This window comes from Corvus hawaiiensis, chromosome 9 (assembly GCF_020740725.1).
Source record: "Corvus hawaiiensis isolate bCorHaw1 chromosome 9, bCorHaw1.pri.cur, whole genome shotgun sequence".
Taxonomy (NCBI): Eukaryota; Metazoa; Chordata; class Aves; order Passeriformes; family Corvidae; genus Corvus; species Corvus hawaiiensis.
This window is the reverse complement of record NC_063221.1, coordinates 26,592,034-26,613,553: the sequence shown is the minus strand read 5'-3', so window position 1 is coordinate 26,613,553 and position 21,520 is coordinate 26,592,034. Positions and strand designations below refer to the sequence as shown.

The following is a 21,520-nucleotide window of genomic DNA, read 5'->3' as shown; positions in this document are numbered from 1 at the left end:
GTAATCCCAAGATTGTTTGGTGCTGCTGGGCAGGAAGGAGTTCATATTAACACAGTGATTCCTCTGGCTGATGAGGGATCTGCTCTGACGCATTCTGAAGGATGTTGCATATGCCTTGGCTGGGAAAATGATGTTTTCTGTGTACTGGTCGAGGATAGAAAAGAAGGGGAAATGGTGGGAGTGGTGACTCGGGTGATCTTTAGAGAAAAAAAATAATGCAAATAGGAATTGAAGATGAGCTCTGCATACTTCCAGGTTTGAAAATAATTAGCAGTCACAGAGTTTGTAGTCCACTGTCTCAGATTTCTGCACTGCAAAAATACAATTTAATATAGATTTAAAAATTGGCTAATAAGATTAGCTGGCTAATATTTTAATGTAAAAGGTATGTCACAGAAAATGACAATCTGAATTGGGAGAGAAAACCAAACATAACACACAATAAGCTGATTTGAGCTAAGAACTTTGAACACAGACTAACTTGTTCAAGATATGACTGATTTTATTTTAATTCCATGACAGCATCATTTCATCCACTGTGTCTTGACATGAGTCCTGTAAAGGTTTGTATTTTGCCTTCTCAGCACCTTTTAGGGAATGATTTGTGATTAGGAGTACAGAGACTATTTCAAATGTCTCTTAAAATATGTGGTATTGCAAACAACGGATATAAAATGAGATTCACACACATAGCTTTGCTGGTGGCCAAGAACTGCGTTGCAATATGCCGGAAATCCAAACATCCTCCTACTCCCAGAGCCTTGCTGACAGATCTACAACAACTTCTTTCTCTTGAAAAAGCTACTTACAGAATCAGAATAAGAAAGAGAGAAGCCTGCTTATTCTGAGAAACTAACATAATACATAAAATGGGAGGTTAAAGATTCCTCATCAACAGGAAAATCACACTTCTTCTTGAAAATTTTACAGTTTCAAGTAACATCTAGATTATCTCAAATCCCCACAAAAATCAGAGATGGAAAAATCATGTCATCTCTGAAAAAGCAATAACCCTTAGGATTAGTGTCATTGTTGTCTTGTATAGCCTTTTAGACCTACAAATCATTGGGCTTCTGCCTTAGTACAGGGGTGTATATCAATGCAACTTGATACAGAAATAGAACCTCAGCTCAGCAGATCCTCCTTTCTTGAAAAACCCTTTAAAAAGGCAAACACAAGGGAATAGAAAAACAAGTAACTTTTCCACGGATGTGTATTTTAAACATAGCATATTTTGCAAGAAGGGCTGTTGTTAGATGCTACATATTTTAATTAGCTGTTTAGAAAATCAGGTTGACAATGTCCTTTAATTAGTAGACATTGACTTATTCCACGTGTATTATGGCACAGTGAATCTTATTAAGATAAATGTTTCTCTCTGAAGAGATGAAAAAAAAAATCCACTATCATTTGTTTGCTTACCAGATTGCTCACCATCAATACGGCTGCTATTTAAAATGATGAATTTTAGTCACATATTTAATTAGCTAATAGCTGATCTCACTGTGGGGTCTTGATCCTGCTTACATGTGTTCTTTCATCCTGAAAAAGTCTTTGGTTATATCTTGTTTTTGAAGTTTTCGTTTGAAATTGTCCTTGCTACTTTCAAATCTAAAATGCAATAAATTAAATTATTAAAAGTAAAAATTCTTGTGAAAACATTTAAGGTTTTGAGTATAGTTTTATACCTACTGCTCATTTTAATATATTGCTAGAGGCTATGAACTTAAAAAAAAATTACAAGTTTTTAAAGTTAGGTTTTCCACTTGCTGCAGATGTTTAGTTTGTGAGAAAATTACGTGCACTTTAAAAGGCTATAAACTAACTTAAGAGTTCAATGCATTTGTCTGCCACTGCTCAGTCTGCAGTCTTCTCACAGAATTCACACTGTTTGAGGGCCACAGTTTGAAAGTGCAGCAAATGCACTGTAGCCTATACTGTGTCATGATAACTATTAAAAAATAGTCTTAATGGTGTTCACATGAAGGACATAAAGCTCCTGTGGGTGTCACTGGTTTGGAAGAGGGCTCTTCATGGGAGATTCTTTATTTTAATTGTTCACTGTATGTGACAAATGGTGCTTTTTAATCCCACAGATTATGTTAATGCCGAGAATGGCATTCAAGGGCAAACATCCCTCTCTCTTCACAGAAGACGACATTCTGAGTCATATGGATTGGCTAGTCATGCAAGGAGCATGCAAGGGAGTTGGCCTTGATGATTCTTATGGGCACCTTCCAACTTGAGATGTTCTGTGGTTCTGTATGACTGGCCTCTAAACCTGTCATTTTCCTTCCCATTTGCAGTGTTAAGTCATTCCATCAGTACAAGGAAGATAAGCAAGAAGAAAGTTAATAAAGCAGAATTTTCTTTGTTATGGAGACTGTCTTGAAGGGATTGCAATGGCAGGTACTGTGCTGCCAAGGAAAAAGGATGCTGGAGACTCTGCAGAAGGTCCAGGCTTGCCTGTGAATAATCTGGAGGCAACCTTGGGGGGTGAGGTAAAGCCAGGCTGCATCCATTGCAAAAGGTCTGAAGAAGTTCTGCAACATGGGCTTGTCACTGAATTTGTGGCTAATGGATGTGTACCTGCCGTGGAATTTGCATCAGTTCAAACTATATATATAACTATCACTAAAACTTGTTAGTAAACTTTCTTTGAAAGGACATTTTGAAATAATACATGATCAACGGTATGAGTTCCTAGAGAAACTGTTATGGGCCAGATGGCTCAAAATCAAGAGAATTTGTTTGCTGAAACCAAAGGGCATGAGGGTGCCTAGAGCTTGGTGGTGGTGGGCCAATAACACACCACCAGACAGGGTGGAATATCCATCATGCTTGTTTTGCCACTACCAGTTTACTCACACTGAACAGCAATCAAGCTTCAATCTCTATTGAAAAACTGGCTATGTTACTTAAAGTATTCTCTGACCTCTGGAGCATGTCATTACAAAAAGAAGGGCATAATTGACTTTTTGGATATGCAATTATTTATTCTCGCAGCTGTCCCATAACAGCATAAATTATAAACCTTACCTCTTAGGCAGGCAGGCAAAACTCAGTTACTTTAGCCCTGCTGTTTAATTAGCATTTACAATTGGACATTTTTTATATCCCAGTAAATGTTGCCTGAGTGAAGACTTCCCCTTAACCAATTATACCAGATGTTTTTCTGTGAAGGTCCTAATTAAATAGCATCTATTCTTATGTTTCCTTTAGTCGTGCCTCTTGTGTGGATCTCTGTCAGAGTGCCATGCCACACTGGGACACTTTACCCACATTTCTGTCACTTTCAGGTTCACTGCCTGGCTGCACCTGCTCCCCTTAAAAGTTCTTGCTTTCTGTATGGGAGGAACATCCTGATGGGCAAGGCTGGGACTTGGAAATCAGTTTCTTGCTCTATAGCAGGATCCTTAAGTGATTGCTAAGTCACATATGACCTCATCAGGATGATGTAACTTCAGGTGGCTGATGGATTCACTGCTGTAGTGTCCAGTCCTGCAGATTCCAGCACAGAATTTTAAGCAAAGCTGGAATTTACTTGGAAGCCTCCTCTACAGACATCGTCAAGGTGCAGATACTGTACCTGGCTTGTGAGCAGCTCTGCCCCTCATTACAATTTTGGCACAGTTTCAGGAATGGTCAAGATTAGGTGTCCTGGACAGCGCTGTGCCCTCTCCTTAATCAGACCCTCAGTACTGAGCCTCCCTTCTGTATAATGGAACATTACTTTCTGGCAGGTAAGATTTTAAGAGCTTTTCTATTCCAGGTCCTTTTTCCGAGAGCTGATTTCTAAGTTGCCACCACTTTTGTGTGTGCTCAAAATATGAAAAGGAAATCAGCTTCCTTTCTCTGGTACAGCAGCCACCCTCCTAAGTGAGTCAATGAGTTCCCAAATGTAGTATTTCAATGCCACATGAAAAAGTATGGAGTGAGAGATATATTAGTGGGAACACTGTCTCAGTGCCAATCCTTATGGGTCAGAGGATTACAAAATAAAGTAGCCCATCTGTGCTTCACCAAGTATCTTCATTTAGAAGATAAACCTGGTAATTTAACCACATTTTTACTGTGTACTTCCTTCATCCAAACTTCAAGTGATTCTAATTTCATATGAATGCCTTAATTTTTAAATTGTCCTTGATTTCAAGATGGATTAGCTAGTAATTACATTAAATTATTTCTGCAGATTCTGATCAGATACATATATACCCATTAATTTCCTTAAGATCTTAATTTGAAGGGGTTTTTTTTCATTTATAGGGTCACTAACTCTTGCAGTGAGGGGCGGAAAGTTTGCAGGCCGGAAGGGTCACTGAAGCTTTAGAATGCAGAAAATGTTATGGATACAAACTTTTAAAAGTTCATGTAATTTTTTCTACAGACTCAAGGTTCAAGGTTGGGGACAGATAATTGTGATTATGTCTTACTGGATATTCAGTTCTCAGCACTGCTATTTTAACAAAGGAAACAATTTTGGTAATCATGGTGTTCAGGAATACCTAGAATTTTGTATTACTTGGATGAAACAGAGAAATTAAGGAAAAGATGCTGTGTGTTTCATGTCTCCAAACACATAAAATAGTGATTTAAAAATGTTACTGTGAATGTGGCCTTGGTTCTCTAAGGATTCTCTAGCACCACTAAAGCCAGGTGTCTGTCTGCCTATCTCACCCTGGTAAGGCTGGAGTTTGTGTGGGGAGCACCAATCCCTGATCATCTTGTGGACCATCATCAGAAATCACATTGTCCTTGGAGGCATAATGATCTTTTTCTCTTGAGTTCTCATTATTTTGCCATAGTCGGTAGTATTTAGGGCTAGATTCACTGAACAATGCTATTTCCTGTACTCTTGAGGGAAGGTGGTTGGCTTTGGTAGGTCCCACATTTTGCTTTACTCTGTGCCCTGGATTCCACAGAGAATGGGTCTAACATGTTCTTATCCCTTTCCTAAGCTGATAGAGTGCTGCTATGGGCTTGAGTTTTCCTTATTGTACTATTATTAAAAGCAAATGTTGATAATATTTTGCACTCCAGGGAGTTGTTTTGGTGGCACTGAAGGGCTTATGGAGTAACTGGGAAGGCAGCAATATTCCTGCACAAGTGCAGTGCAAATCCAAAGGTGAAAGATGAACAAGGACGTCAAGGGCTGACAACCTCGAGCCATCAAATGCATTGGACTCAAGCCCTCACACCAACTTAGCTACCAAAGGCAATCAACCGGCAGCCCCTGAGTTCATTCCTTGGATTCCTAAAAGGAATAAACCCATCACTGTTCATCTATGTGGCTGACATTGGCATAGTTCTCCTTCACTCGTATCTGAGTACTCGTAGGACTTGTATGTGATAGGAGCAAAAGAGAGTTCCTTGCTACTTAGTGTGAGAAAAAAATGCTAGGGAAGAGAAGTGCATATTAGGGTGAGCCAACTGTTTACCATGATCTGCTAATGTGAAAACTAAAAATGGCCTTTCTGCACTGGGATTTTATCGTGTATTAGTTGCCATGTGTTAGTGAACATAAGCTTACTGCAGTCTCAAGTAAATTCCTGCCATTTCAGTTTACCTCCTCTCTCCCAGCTGCTACATGTAGTGATTGTCTCTCAGAGATTTGCTGCTCCTTTTTCTGTGCCACTGGAACCTTGAGAAATCACAAGTTTATTTTATAAGTATGGAATTTAACATGGTTCCTAAATTCATTATGAATTCTCCTTTCCTCTAAAGAATTAAATTTCAGTTGAGGGCCAAATAATCAGTTTCAAGACAGCAAACAATTGTTCAGTTAATCCGAAATTAAGTTCTGATTATACCTCTCTCATTTTTCCAGATGTTCATTGGCTACATTAAAAGAATTTTATCAGAGTAGATCCTGAGAAGGATTAAAAGATAGCAGAGAACTTTAAAGTTTATAGATGATTAAAATGCAATGCATAAAATGTGTCTGTACATACAGACACAGGACTGAGTCTGGAAAATGTCCATAATAATTTTGAAATATTAATGAAAACCCAATACTTAGATATTAAATATTTTCAGTAAATATATTAAAACATCACACAAGCCTATACTTTAATTTCTAAGCATAGGTGTAGTAATCTTTGCCACCAGGACTGGGTCAGAATCCTGTAGACCCCTTGGGAATGCCCACCAAGTTACAGACTCTGTTTAGCAGCTACGCAGTTAGGAACCCCTGGAAAGCGCTTTCCCCACTGCGGGCTTCCAGGGAATTCTAGGGTTCCAGTGTAGAAGAGTTCTTTGGGCTCCTCCTCTGAATGGCACAGAATTCTAGCCTAACATTATTCTTCAGGTTTGAAATTCGAAACCATCTTGATCCTCATGCTCAAATCCCAGGAGAACTGACTTAGCCCTTCACCTTTCCCAGATAAAGCGTGCTTTTATCACGTGCGCGTGTATACCTTTCTGATGGGAACTTAAAAATGAAGGTTATTTCCTGAAAAGAATTTCAAAGTCTCAGTTTTGTAATAGCAAGGGTTTACTCGTAGCCTTGGGTAACATTTCTTTTTCCATTCTGCACCCAGGTGGCTGGCACTGACCTTCCTTCCCTTTCCTAGTCAAACGCAGGGCAGAAGTGCACGCTGGCAACCGAGCCCTTGTCAGCCCTGCCTGGCTTAGAGGGACACTGAAAGAGCAAGGACGTGCGTCTGAGAGAGCTCTATACATTGGTGATCCCTGGCTTTTACAAGCCCAGAAGTGCTTGTGGAAGAGTGGAAAAGCAAGGTAGCATTCCAAATGCCAGAGTCACAAGTTGTTCACCTTCCTTCCAGTACAGCTGTCGTTTGCAGCCTGGGTTCCTTTGGGCCGACAGTGTCTCTGTGTAATTACACAATATTGATGCATATCCGTGAGAACAAACCATTAGGAACAAACAGTTCAAAATATCTATAAAATGTACAATTTAAAAAAATATTTTCAGGTGTGAAATGAGATGATGCTTTGCCTGCAAGGGCACAAATTGATCCAAGTTTTGTGATGATGGTGTCACTGGTTTCATATCAGTTATCTCAGCATAACTCTTTGATTATTTCTGAAATCATGTACAAAATGAGGGGAGATTCAGTTTGACTTTTCCAGAATTGCTGCATTTTAATTTTTCCTATGCTTAGAAATAACACAGAAAAAAACCCAACAGGTAATATTATTTTTGTATAAAGCTCTCTAATTATACTAGGCATGTTCAGAATACATTAAAGACACTGTCCTGACACAAAAAATTTACAGTGTGCTTTCAGATATTACATAACTAATGAGAGCAATAAATGCTGGGAGAACGAATGGATCAAGGTTACAATAATAAGATTATAGGATTCCTCCACTATGTGTGCATGGTTTACAATTCACTTCAATTTTGCTACCTCAGTCTGGGCTTTGGTTTTTCATTTTGGCTTTTTCTTTCTTTATCAGATTTAATTTTCTCTCTGAATCCACCAGACCATAACAACCTGGCTAAAAACTCTGACCAGATTTTTGATTTTCTCTTTTTTATTCCTTCTTTTTTAATTTGGATTGTGCCTGCTCTTTTTGTGCAGCCACCATCAATGCCCTGCTTGTATCAGAACCATTGTTAAGGCCTTTTCTCTGACAGTAGTCACAGTTGAAATATACTTGAATGCTTGCACTACTTTATTCTACATGGGGAAAGGGATGCAAAAAGAGTACCTGTATAATTTCTACACAATTAAACCTGCATTCTTAAATCCCCACGTTGAAGACCCACAACAAGCACCATGCATGTGGTGTGTGAAACGCATGCAAAACTCGTGCTAATGCTCCATCTTCTTGTTCTCATCCAGCCTTAACAGTCACTTACAAATGATTTGAGAAAAATCAATAATGCACCTTACTGGCTTTTTTGTAATGTATAAGAAAGGGCGTTTTTTTGCCAATTTTTTAAACACTGAAAATATCAGGATTGTAAAATTGGATTTTTATTGATTTTCTTGGAAGATCTTTGGGGTTTCGACAGACATGTATTGACAGCAGCCACCTCTAGCTAAATCAGAAGTATTGAATGTAAAACACAAATCATTTGATCTTCAACATATTTGAATTATCCTCATGTTAAAAAAAAAAGTGATCAGGAATCTTTTTCCTTTCAAGTTTTTGCTCTTGTGTTATTATTCTTATGTTCCTTGCAGGCTGCAAATGAAAGATAAACAAACAATGGAATATCTAATGTTTCAAATACAAGCACAGATAAAAAAAGTAAAGCATGCTCCTCAAGTCCTTATAGATTATAAATAAGTAGAGAAATGGCACAAATCTGTATTTAGAAAAATAATTTATTTCTCAATATTTGTAATGAAGGGAGTTGTCAGTCACATTAATTTTATGTAAATTTACCTAAGCTGATGAATCATAACTGAAATACTGTCTAATCTTCTTGGTTTTGGCCAGCATTTCCATTTTTATTTCAATTGCCTCAATTTATTTTTGTTTGCTTATATAACGAGTTTGAAGGGCCCATCCCAGGACCCATAATGAGCAGAGTGAAAAGAGAGGCTGCTTCAAGGCACTGCCAGTCCCACACAGGCAGTGGCTGCCCAACACAGCAGACCAGTCCCCATGACAGACTCTCAGCTTGGCACACAGCTGACGATTCATTATCATTCCTTCAGTAGACATCACAGCAGAGGAGATTTTTAGGGAGGGATTTGAAGGAGGAAAATTAGGTGAGTGGGAGTGAGAAGCAGCAGCGAGGGAAAGCATGAAGGTGCTGGTTTGAAAATGTAACAGGCAGAGAGTTATTACTGAATGAAATGTGCGGGGGGAAGCCGTTGGTTTCTCCATAGGCTATTAAAAGATGATGGGGTGGGAATAAGCTGCAAAGAGCCACAGAAGTGAGGTAGCTTTTGCTTGCCAAGATGCAGAAGGGGGCGGGGGACACGCTGGAACAAGGAATAGGGCTGAAGCAGCAAATGTGAGGATAACCAGGGCACCAGTGTTTTGCAACAGTGTTCTGTTATTCTTTGTTGTTTTGTAATGTCCAAAATCATATTGTTGGCGCCAAAGGCCTCTCTGTACTAATGACAGCCCCAACATGTTCTTAGGTGCTCTGAAAATGCACAAATAAAAAAAAGCAACTCCTGAAAATCATTTCCCTCACCCTTCAGCCCTGATTCAAGTTACACCATTCAGTTATCTTTCTATTTCCAAAAGAACTTTCTGTATGAACTTTCCAGCTCTCTCTTGTCAAATTATCTTACTGTTTTTGGAAAGACTGCATATCATCTATATTTAACACCAGCTTGGTGAGGTGACTATAACATAGCATTAAACTCAGACTAAAAAAATGAGTGTGGCATTTCTAGGTTTTTCAAGTGTGTTAACTCAGAAGAGATAATTTGACTGGAAAAAGTGCTTTCCCCCAAATGTCTTTGATTTCAATAGAACTTCTTGCAGGTATTTGAGTTGAGTTAATCGACTCGCAATTAGATGCAAAAGGCCTTTGGATTAGTGTTTGTGGTCACCATAGAAGCGAGTCTCAGGGAAATGTGAATAAAGAGGTCACCCGAAGAACAGATATGGAAGGTCTCTCCACAGGCACTTAATTCTTAGAAATTTACAGATGAAAAATGCTATATGGGTATTAATAGATAGGAATGAAATATGGATGAGGGGACACTAAAGCTGGAATAGCAAGTAGAACAAAGGGAATAAGGGGACGTGGGGACATGGTAAGAAACCAGACTAGAGCTGCAAACTTGGACAGAACTGTTTAAGATTAAAAATATATATATATATTAAACAAAGGAACGAAGAAGTAAGTAATATGAGAAATTATCTGAAGGACAGCTGGGATGGGACATGGCTGTCAGGGAACCTAAAAGAAAGAAGAGAAAGATCAGAGTATATGTGGCATATTCTGAAGAAGGAAGTCCCAGGATCATTTGCCCAGCAATAAATAAGGAAGAGCAGAAGGCCTGGGTGATTTGCTGGCCTAGAGCAAGGCTGTAAGGGAAAGAATGTGTCTGTGGGGATGTGGGCACTTAGTGTAGCTCACTGTCAGCAGCGAGACAAATCAACTTTTTTAGTATGAGAGTGACCACCTATAGCTTATAATGACTGCAGAGGGAAAGGTCTAGAAAATATTTTTCCAGAACTTGGATCTAGATGGCTTCCAGCATTCTGTGCAAGGGTGTATCTTCCAACCTCATCACAAAACCCCCTTGGTACACCACTTTAGACAGGTATTTCATCATGGAAGAGGAATGTGGCTAAAGTAACGTTAAATTAGCTTATGTAATGCTGAAGTAAGATACTGAGAGCGAAGAGAAATAGATAAAGGAAAGAGGCCTAGGTGCCACTGAAAAAGAAAGGAAACAGTAAAGGAAAAGAAACCACAAAAATAGATGCTGCAAAAATAACCAGAGAACTATGAACTGAAAGAAGAACGAACAAGGCTGCAAAAAGGAGCAGGCTTTCTCTTTTCCAGAGAGAAAGGAAGCAACTGACCCCACAGAAAAATCTAAGCATGCAAAACCTGCAGGTATTATTCACATGAGTCTTGTTAAGAGGAGTTGAACTGGAGCAGAAAAGGCACATCCTTGGTAGGAAGACAAAGAGGTAAAGTGATGTTTAAATAACAACTTAGATGGAGAAAGATGCAATTTTTACATTCCTTACATTTTAAGCTTGGAGTGTTTCCATGACTGGTCATTGGTCACTAGGAGATGGTTACATTAATTTACTAGCTCTAAGGAAGCAAACACCTGAGTGTGTACATAACAATAAACACAGTCCTGCCCATTTCCATTGCCTAGCATTGCTCGTGTACTCCCTGTTTCAGAGTTTTAACAGCCACCCGGTTTGGGGTGCGTTCAGCCCCACGTCTGCCTGGGTATGCACATAAACATGAGTCTAGGCTTGATGCCTGAGCTTGTAGCACTGTGCTTGTCCCGTGGTCAGCCTTGCTTTCGAGAGGCTGGAGTTGTCTGCGTTGAGGATGCACAATGGAGCTTGCGCCTCAAGCATTAGTGAGACACGCATGATCACACCCAGCCTGCCGGGTCCCCCGGGACTCACACACATAATTAGCCCCTCTGCACCAAAGCCTTCAGCACCGTGTTTGCCACATGGTGAGTGTCACCCAGCGGGCCCGCGAACACGCGCACACAGAAGCCCTCCCGTTCCCAGCACTGCATTTGCCATATGGTCAGGCTCACCTGCTGGGGCTGGGGCAAGGAGACAGACGGGCAACACTCACACACATAATGAAGTTCCCCACTGGGCTGCCTTAAGAAATTAAAAAAAAAAGGAAAAAGAAAAAGAAAAAAAGAGTTGACATAACTGCCACATAACCAGACTCACCTGCTGAGTTTTGGGGCAGGGTGGGGCAGTCACGCACACATGAATTGGCCATCTCTGCCGGTGCTGTTCCTCAGTGCATGAGGCTGGACTCGGAGCAGGAGCGATGTGCTCCCTTCCCCTGGGGTGACAGAGATTCTGAACCCACACAGGCCGCCGGCTCCTCTGCCCCCCGCTGCCCTGAGCTATGTGGAGGGGGACGTGCACCTCCTTAACACCAGGACATCGGAAAATAGGAAGAATTTCTTCACAGGAAGGGTGGTTAGACATGGGAATGGACCGCACACGGAGGCGATGGTGTCGCCGTCCCTGCAAGTGTTTAAGGAAAGACTGAACGTTGCACTTGGTGCCATAGTCTAGATGACATGGTGGTGTTTGGTCTTAGACTGGACTCGATGATCTCAGAGGTCTTTTCCAAACTAAGTGATATTCAGTAATAACGAAGCTCTCCTCCTCGGCGGCCTGCGAGCACCTCAGGCCCACACCGACTCCCGCGGGCAGGAACGAGCCCCGGGAGGAGCTCCGGTACCGGCACTGCCCCGTCCTCCGGGGCGCAGTGACGGCAATTGCCGAAGTAGCGGCACCCACCGGGAAGCAAAAAACGAATCCTCCCTTGCTCGTCCGAGCAGCGCCGGTAAACAGTGGCCGCAGGAGGGGAGGCGAGGCGGGGCGGGGCGGGCGCGGCCCTACGGGAGGCAGCCGCGCTGCGTGAGAGGCGGGCGGCCGGCGGTGCTCCCCTAACGCCCCGCCCCCCAGTACCGCGGCGGCCGCCGGGCCGGGCGAGGATGGGAGTGGACGCTGCTTCCCGGGCAAGGTGTCCCCGGGCAGGCGCTCCCGGGAAAGGCTTTCCCCGGGCAGGATGACCCCGGGAAGCCGCTCGCAGGGAAGGCTCTCCCCGGGCAGGCTGTCCCCGGGGGCGGCCGTCAGCTCCGCCGCCATGTCGGGGGCGCGCGGGGCTCCCCCATGGCGGTGACGCGCGTTGCCATGGCGACGGCCGGGCGGCGTTGGGGGGGGTGGCGGGATGACAACAAATATGGCGGAGAGGAGCAGGACGGCAGAGACGGGTCAGTGCCAGCCGCAGTCGCCTGGGCGGGGGGAGAGGGGGAGCCCCCCTTCTCCAGGGGCTTCTGGCGGTAGAGGGGGCCTGGCTCGCAGCAGAGTGCGGAGACGGAGCCCTTCTCTTAGGGGAGACGGGGGGGAGCACCTCTGGTCGAGGGCACTGAGGTGGTGAAGGGACCGCGGCAGAGGCTCCTGCCCGGGGAGATGTGACGAGGGGCAAAGCCCCTTCCCTTGGGGGATGAGGAGCGTCTTCCCAGGGACAAGGTGGTCGTGGGGAAAGCTCCTTCAGGCAAGGAGAGAGGGAAGAGCCCCCCGCGTTCCAGGCCTGCCTGAGGGGGACTGACCCTCTGTGGGGTGGAAGGTGCGAGGGCCAGAGGCCGGCTCACCCAGCCGGCGCTGCGGGCCGAGCCCCGGCGGGGCAGAGAAGGAGGCTGGCGGTGGGGCAGCCTGCACCGTGCTCCATCCTCCCGCACTCTGCTCCATCCTCCCGCACTCTGCTCCATCCTCCCGCACTCTGCTCCATCCTCCCGCGCAGGGGCAAAGGTGGCGGTGGCGAAGAGCAGAGCAAACCGGCGGTGCAGAGGAGCTCCCCTTACACAAGAAACGACCGCCTGCGTGAATTAGCATGAAAAAAATAATATGTGAAGACACAGATCTGGAACTGAAACTGCAGCACAAGGCTGGTAGCTTGCGGGTTGATCTGCAGGTGCTGCTTGACCAGTCTGGGAGGTGTAAAGTACCCGGAGGCTGCAGAGGGACAGCGAGCAGCACACCTGACAGCTCCCATCCCTTACACTATAACTGAGGATTTCTTTAAGGAAGGTGCTAAATGTTATTCTTCCTATTCAGGATGTATTAAAAATGGCTTTAACTGTGTATGTGAGATAAGTTTGTCTGTAAAACTGAAATTTTGTCTCTCCTCATAAATGATAAGGACCCTCTAGGTACAGAGGTCTTTCCTGTTGTAACAAAACACATTCACCTCTTTTCCAATCCATGTGAAAACAAAAGCCCCCAAAATATGTTACGAAAATTAGAGAAACTAACATTTGGAGGATGGAACAAAGATGACAGTTTTCCTGAGTATTTTATTTCCCAAAGTACCATACATAAATTATCTGGGTTCCTGAACCAGGAGTTCATTTTCCCAGCCTGCTGTGTTAGCTGCTGCACCTCTGCTTTTCAACCTTGGAAGTGGCTCCAAATAAATATGCATTATCCATAAAACTGATCTTGGATTTTTGGGCCACTTAAGGTGAAAAAAAGTGATAAATATGTCAAATGCTGTTGTGTTCTGGAAAATGATATTACAGAGTCTACATCTAAGTGGATTGTCCATATGGTTCTTGAATTCCCTGTATTCAGCCATACTGTTTATGAACCCCTGGAAAAACACTGTAAAGTTGGTTGGGTGTTATACTTGTCCATGAGGCAGGTGATTATTTCCATCGTCTGCACTGTGCAACACTGCTAATCAGCTGATCAGCTCTGCCTGAGCTGTGGACTGGGGAACAGATCTCCAGTGGCCATTTGACTTTGTCAGCTTTTCTGCCTACCTCATGTGCCCTTGTCAGTAACTTCAACATGGAATGTAACTTTCACACTATTTCCAGATTAATTTACTCTTATATTGTGTTCTTTGCTTTTTTATTTAAACCTGCTGCTTTACAGTATTTGCTTTTTAATTTTAACCTTACCCAGAACTTTTTCCACTTCTGACCATTGCACCTGACTAATCGATGGTTTTCTCATAAATGTTGTGTTTCAGCTTGTGCTGAATTCATGTTTAGTTACACGTCCTGATAGATGTCTGCTTGAGTTTTACAGTGCTTATCTGGCCATTTTGCAAGTCTAATTTGCAGGTCCTTCTGTTTTGGAGAAACCAGATAAGGAATTAAAAATGCAAAGAACCACAAAGATAGGGAAAAGACCCAAAACTCTCAGAGAAAAAGGAAGCAAGCTTGTGGTGTTGGCCCACTTTTTAAAAAGGTCATGGAAACTAGGCTGTGGGAAAAAAAGGTGGGGTGATTTGGATTTTTTCTGTCAGCTGACACTAAGTTGACAGGCAGGTTCTTTCCTTGGCAAATCCCTCAAAGAATCTCTTTTTCTCCCTTTTACTGCTGGGTGACACTGCCACTGTTATTGAACACATAACTGGGGAATGTTCCTGCTGCATCCTCGCTGCTTAGCGTGTCTTCATCATGTGTGAGATCTAGAGCAGTCTTTAGGAGATACAGGAATGTAGCTCTGGAACCTGCATTTTGCACAAATGCAAGGAGCATAAAGCCATTACAGAAGGACTGAACATTGTTCAAACCATATAACTCAATTTAGCCGGTATGAGTATATTATACTTGCTGGGTGTTTGGTTTTTTGTTTTTTTTTTCTTTTTTTTTTTTTAACAGCAACATCATGTTTTTAGTCATGGATCAGAAAACACAAGTAATAACTCTCATCATCTCATCTGCCCATTGTGAAATACTGATTGTTATTTGCAATTTTTGCATAAGGAAACTGAGTTACAAAGAAATTGAAGGTAACTTATCCATGCTTTATAGCAGCACAGATTGCTGTGATGGACCATTCTTTACTGTTTTAGTTCAGTAACCTGTGTTTGACAAGAGTCGATGTCAGAAAAATTACAGTGTGCACTTAGATGTGATTAGAAAAATTAGATTTCCTCCAAAAAGTTATCTGATAGTGAATTATGCACATCTAGGATGCTTATGACCCCTCAAAACTCTTATCTTAGAAAATACAATTTGTCAAGACTTTTTGTATATTAATTATACTTTATGGAAAACATATTTTTTTTATAATGTAAGAATTTTTCTTTTCAGTTTTATTCATATTTCCTCCTATTATAGGGAAGTAAATCTGTTAATCTGTTTTATACTGGTAATTATTCTTACTGTTTCCCTATATACAAATATTTTCATATTCCATTCCTTTTCCCTGGAGAAGATTTTTGTTTCTGTTTTTGCAAATTTTTAAACTTTTTTTTATTTTATTGGGGAGGGGGATTAGGACACACCAAATTGCACAAAGCATTTCAGAAGAGGGATTTCATCAGCTTTTATTATACTGTTAGGCTCAGCATTATTTTCTACATCATGGTTTCAGCCAATCTGTGTATTTCAAGTAAAATTGAGACTTAAGGTGGAAGGTAGATTATCTCACACCCGTCTAGTACAGAGTTCATATTCTGCTGCTGTCCTCACTGGACTAGGCAGACAGCTGCTCTAATCCATAAAAATAGTTTCTGTATTCTGATGTTTGGTTAGAGTGCTGCAAATCAGCTCACTTTACTCTGAATTAATCATTTTCCCGTTCTAGTTGGCTCCTTAGTCCTATCTGCTTTCTTTGAAGTGTTTAAATCAGCTTTTTGCAGTAAACTCTGAATTTGTATGCTTTCCTATTTGGTTTTCCAGGCTGAAACCTTCATGTCTCAAGCTGGGAATCCAATTTAAAAACAACGTAAATCTTCACAAATGAAGTCTGCAGGAGGATGAAAGTGGTTGAGTCTAGTTAGTTACTCTCAGGAGCTTTTTGGTTTGACTTCCAGTTGTTCTGCTCAGCTGACCTTGGTGTCATAAACCCCTGGAATATACAGGGTATGGGAAAACAGCTACTTTAGTTAAGTTCCATAAAACCCCAGATGAATGTTATTTTTCCAGTTCTATAGCAAAGAGGACATTTTAGTTTCACCAAGGAAGGTTTAGGAGTAGGTCAGTGAGGACAGAATGCCTGTGTTTGCTGAATTTTTTGACCCATGAACCAGATGAAAGTATTTTCCAAATTAGAATTTCAGTAGTTATCTCCTTCTCCCCAGGTTTCTGTTCTAGGCATCTGTATTACCTTCAGAGGACTTGCATCTGGAGACCTGAGTGATCAAAAGGTGCAGGTTATCTCTTGAGTTCTGTAATAGTTTTCTATCTGAGGCAACTGCATATTAGCCTGGATTGACAGTTCTAATATGTGTTATTCCACAGTTGCTAGTCATTTTGTGGGTATTAGTATTTCTGGTATTTCATTGTGTCATCATCACTGAAATCATAGTGAAAGCAAGAAAAGGCATTTACTCACAGTACTGGACAGGATATAAATAAATGTCTTTAGACCAAAAATCCTTGTTATTGGAATAAACAGGCTTCCCAGCTAAATGTGGAGTTTTTTAATGTTTATTTACATGTCATGGTCAGTACCTTGCAGAGTGGTGTTGAGTGACATTTCATGTCAAGAATGGTTGGAATTTTCAAAATGTTCACAGCCAGGCTGTGACCTGGCTTCAGGAGGAAAGCTGCAAACCACTGTTGAATGCTCAAGCCCTACCCAAAGTTTGTGAAGTGCTCCTAAAACACTTAGTGTTGAGATCATTATTTCAGAGGTCTGCAAGTGAGGGAGCCAATAGAACAGCTGTGTAAATTCTGCAGTGTTTTCTAATTGATTTTAATATGATAGTGCTGAGCTGGATTGTTTTGAAGATAGCTTTTGATTATTCTTTCAAAAAATAATTGTTATTCTTCTAAAAATATTTAATTACATACGGTATGACAACATTCTAGTATTAGGAACATACTGCTTTCTTTTCAGTGGCCTTAATTATTAAATAAAAAGACAAACTAAATAAGAACATAATTTATTTGTCTTTAAATATAGGCTTTTTTGATAACTGGAGCTTCTAATTCACTGGCTTTATCATGAGGAAATTTAAAATAGGAGAGATCAGCTAATTACTTTAACAATATTATTTAATCTTTGTCATTAAAATAACACTATACATCAGCGATACTTCTGACTCTCCAGGTAAACTTAATTTCTTCAATTGAATTAACCTTTCCTAAATGATTTCTGAATTTTAAAGTGTATACAAACAGCAGAGCTTATTTTGTTATATACACCACTAACCTGTAAACATAGGCGAATCCCAGTGTTTGGGAAAAGACATTGCAGCCTTTATGCTGAAAGGGATCTGCCCAGAGTATCCTCTTATCAACACGAGGAGGCTTCAAATGTCAGTGGCAAACTGTGTGGAGACTGGGCCCAGCCTTGCAGATGTTCACACAGCAGAAAGAGCTGTTTGCAGTTGTTTATAAAATGCTGCAGGATGGATTTGTAAACAAATCTAAAATGGGTTTTGTTCAATAAAGACATTTGCCAGAACTTAGCAATAGCATTGGTACATTTCAGCCAGAGCAGTTGCACATCCAGGGGACATTAGAGAAGGGTTTCTTAGTAAATCTGAGGCACTTTGTAAGACCATTAACTATTTCAGTTTTTACTGTGTAAGTTGAAATATTCATTGAAGTTCTATATAGAAATTGACTCTAGTCACTGCAGAAAGATATTATAGTGATCATTAGACTCTATTGCCAGTAAGCTGATATTCAACTAATTTCCAGTGTTTTTCAGTTACCCAGTGGAAACAATCCCCACTAGAAAAATTCATTGAAGAAAACCTGCTAATATATTTTTGGTACTTAAATCTTTGATCATATTTTTGTTACGTAATTTTCCAAATAAGGAGACCTGAGAAATACTAATGAAGGCTTTGTACAGCCAGAAGATATAATTTCAGAAACAGAAAGAAACAGGAATGTGTTGGGTGTTCCAGTTGCCATTTTTGAATGGTTTACCATTTCCTAGCCATATTTCATACATTTTTTTCTTTGACGAATAATCAAAGCTTTGAGAAGTTACTTACCTCAAGCCACCCAACGTTTTTTCTTTCAGTGAAGTTCAAAGCACCCTATTAATTACTAGCACTTGTGAGAGGAGGCTTTTGAATTTGTAAAAAGTAAAATGAGACATATTGAGAATTTTAATAGGTTTTATACTGAAATTTGTAAAACAGAAGTTTCTGCAAATTTCTTTGGTGTGGCTGTCACTGCTTTTAGTAGGCAAAAGTCTCATGCAAAAAAACCAGATTAACCTCAGAATGCATTTATGTGGCCTACGTAGCTTTCCTGTTTTTGGAAGTTGAGCTATATAGATTTAATACTCAATAAAATAGGTTTTTAAAGTCATCTCCCTGTGTTACAATGGAACCAGCTTGATCTCCACATGGGGCCGCTAACAGGACTGGGACACTCAGATCTGCAGCACCAGCCTGTCCTCCAGGTGGGACACCTCACACAATAGCTGTCAGCTGCCACAGAAGAGATGGACAACTTGTCTATGCTGGGAAATCTTTCTTCCTCCTCTTCCTCTTTCCTCCACAACACCTGTGTACGGACAGAAGTCACAGAGGGAGATGGCTGAATAGTCATAGTTACCTTTTTTTATGTTTTTTAAGAAAGACCTCTGATACCCTGGTAAGAGAAAGCAGCAACCCCTGGATAAACGAGGTGCTGGAGGACGTGGAGAGGAGTTTGTGCAGATGTTTCCTGCTGATGTCACTGAGATGCAGCCATGCTGCTTTGCTCACAGCTGTGCTGCTGGATGCAGAGCAGCTCCAGCACACCCACCTGGGTGTGTGCATCATGCTACATCACTCTTGTTCCTGGAGGATTGATCGTGCTGCCCTTTTCCAGAACGATGTGAATCTATAGAAACCAGCTTAGATTTCTCAAGTGATCCCCCAAGGTAGTTGGCATGCAGAGCCGTGATGCAGAATTGCCATGTTTAGATTGCATTGTACCTGAGATAATAAGTTCTTCTAGGCTCAAGCTGTGTCTGCCATTAATCTATAACAGAGGTAAAGCAATTTTCAATTAATTGAGAGTTGGTTATGGATACACATCAATGTATCCCATATCCCAGCTTCCTTGCCACATTGTCCCCACAACTCATTTTGTTGACTTTGCCACAGAGGCCAAGCCTGCCATTTAAGAAGTGCTATATTTGTTAACTTAGGATTTCTCTGTATGTTTTTTGAAGAAATTTTACTATTTGTATGTTGAAATGGTTTGGAAAACTTCTCTACCAAAATAATAATGACTTCCATTTCATTTTGTCACAGGCTCTCAAACTCAGGATGTGGACTTTAGTATTAAATCTAGAGCTCTCATCCTGCAAATGTTTGGCAATGAATTTGATGTATTTGTGTATAGTAAATGCTTTTTGTGATTAGTTCTATTTTAGGATAAGTAATGTATGAAGGTTAGAGACTAAAACTTATATGTTCTGATACATATATTTTCTAATATGTATGTATCCCTGTTCTCTCAGTATGGTAAACTGGCTGATTTCATAGTTTCATTGTGTCAAAAATCAAGCATGGAAAAGGGGATGGGAGGAAAAAGTAGTGGTCTTAAATTATTTTTATTAGATGAATAAGCTCTCTAATGATTTCATTTACCTACTGATTCGTAGAGCTCTTTATTTAGCAGTGGATCTCACAATCATGAGTGAAAACTGGCAAGATTTTCCTTTTACATTTTGTTTCATAAGCACCTTGAAAAATGTGTTGAATTTCAATCTCCACTAAAGCAAGTGGAACATCAGTTCCCGTGAATCGCCAGAGCAGAGCAGCAGGAATCCATTGCAATGAGAGCCCTTTTGGATTCATTGCAGCTCTGCTGATGTGTTTTCATTTGCAATAAGCAGCAGAGTCACTTTGCTATTACAGTGAACTTCAGTGCTGGGAAACCTGGCAAGTGACTATCAGATTTTCATGCATATAAAATGCAGATGTGGTAGAATGATGCATTTGATTAATAAAAAATTCCTCAAATAACCTATACAAATGCATAGGCAGCAGCATTATTTCATGAGAATTGTCCATGTGAAATAGGATTGTGAGATAAACTTGCCTCTGTGCTACTTACCTACACCCAAAGCCTGTGGTGCTCCAGCATAGCAGATGTTTTGTAACTAGGCACAATACCACTATATCTGCTGCTTATTTTATTTCTGAGTGGTACAAATAATCAGTGATTTGATCTCAGAGTTTTCTCTGTGTAAGCTTTCTTGAAGGTGGAATTTTGGCTTGTGTTCTGAATATTTGAAATATTTTGTATGCATTTCAGATTCCCATAAATATTGTATCAACTTAGTATTTGCTTAGTTAAAAACCTGCTGAATATGCTGTATTAGTTAGTAGTGTTCTCTGTAGTTTTATTCCTGTTATGTTGCTGATGCAAGACAGTTAATAGATAGTTTGTTTTGCTGACATTTTTTATGTTAGAAAATGGGATTTCTGAAACAATATTTAAATTTTTTTGCTATGCAGTACTTTGTGAATAAAATAAAACTGCAATGATCTAATTGTTTGAAATTAAATACTAGATTATGTTCTTAAATAAAGGGAATGTGAGTGGGCAATGCTTGGATCAAAAAAATTCTCAATGGTTTGAAATACTACTTTTAGGAATGAACTGTTTTGGAAAGTATGGGGAAATGCTATTCTAAATGAAGAAGTTGAAGGAGTTGTTTCAATGAGTAATTATAACTATGGCAGTAATTAATAGTGTAATTGATTTCAGCAACCTGGGGGAACAAATTATTCCAGAAGCAGTACTAAAATCCCCAAATTATTTTAAATATGTAATGATGAAGAAGAGTGTAACTCAAAAGTAAGGAAACTGTGGCTGAAACTACTGCTGGTTTAAGTTAACTGGCAGAAGACATCCCTAAACAACAGGTGAATAGGGAGCAAGAGCCAAAGAAAATAGCAGTTTAACCCAAAGAAGGATACATGAATTATGGTATGTAATAACCAGGATGGAAATTGCCTGTGCACTGAGGTTGCCCAGTTTTCAGTTACCTCACTCATGATGAAAGCCCAAGCAGCTGCAGCAACCACCTTTCTTCCCATCACTTGGGAAATACAGGGTCTTGAAGAGAGAGATGGTGCGTCACAAAGCTGCTGATGTATTTCCCCACAGGATTTTGTGCCTACCTTGGAGTCCGCATGGAAGGCCCAGTTTCCCATGGATAAAGATTCATTACCACCATAATGATGTTAGTGGTTGAGTCAGGAATTGAATTGGAGTCTCCTGAAGACTTGAATTAGTGATAATCAAATAATTTTAAAAAAATTCGGACAGGTGCATCTGCAAGAAATTTACAGTAGTCGCACTTTAGGTATCAAAAAATCAAAATAGCTGTTAATAGTGGGTTTGTTGTAGTGCCACAGCTGACCTGTGTTGAGGCTCACCAGGCTGATTGCTTTTGAAGAATAGCTGAGAATGAG

The 21,520-nt window shown here is 40.8% G+C and overlaps 2 protein-coding genes across 7 annotated transcripts in view; one reads left to right on the top strand and one right to left on the bottom strand.

The window, feature by feature from the left end:
- Positions 1-11,610, bottom strand: part of ELAVL4 (ELAV like RNA binding protein 4) — a 100,349-nt gene extending 88,739 nt beyond the window's left edge. Inside the window, exon 1 of the mRNA XM_048312784.1 lies at positions 11,329-11,610. Coding sequence (XP_048168741.1) covers positions 11,329-11,595 — 267 coding nt within the window. The 5' untranslated portion in view covers positions 11,596-11,610. The remainder of the gene's footprint in view (positions 1-11,328) is intronic.
- Positions 11,611-12,309: 699 nt separating this feature from the next.
- The window catches only part of LOC125330262 (BEN domain-containing protein 5), an 888,500-nt gene continuing 879,289 nt past the window's right edge, over positions 12,310-21,520 (top strand). For 4 of the 6 annotated variants that reach the window (XM_048313223.1, XM_048313224.1, XM_048313227.1 and 1 more), the window contains exon 1: positions 12,312-12,389. In XM_048313223.1, the coding sequence (XP_048169180.1) occupies positions 12,347-12,389 (43 nt within the window). In that variant the 5' untranslated portion in view covers positions 12,312-12,346. Of the gene's footprint in view, positions 12,390-21,520 lie in introns of all 6 variants that reach the window. The other 2 variants (XM_048313226.1, XM_048313225.1) reach the window with 1 other exon arrangement.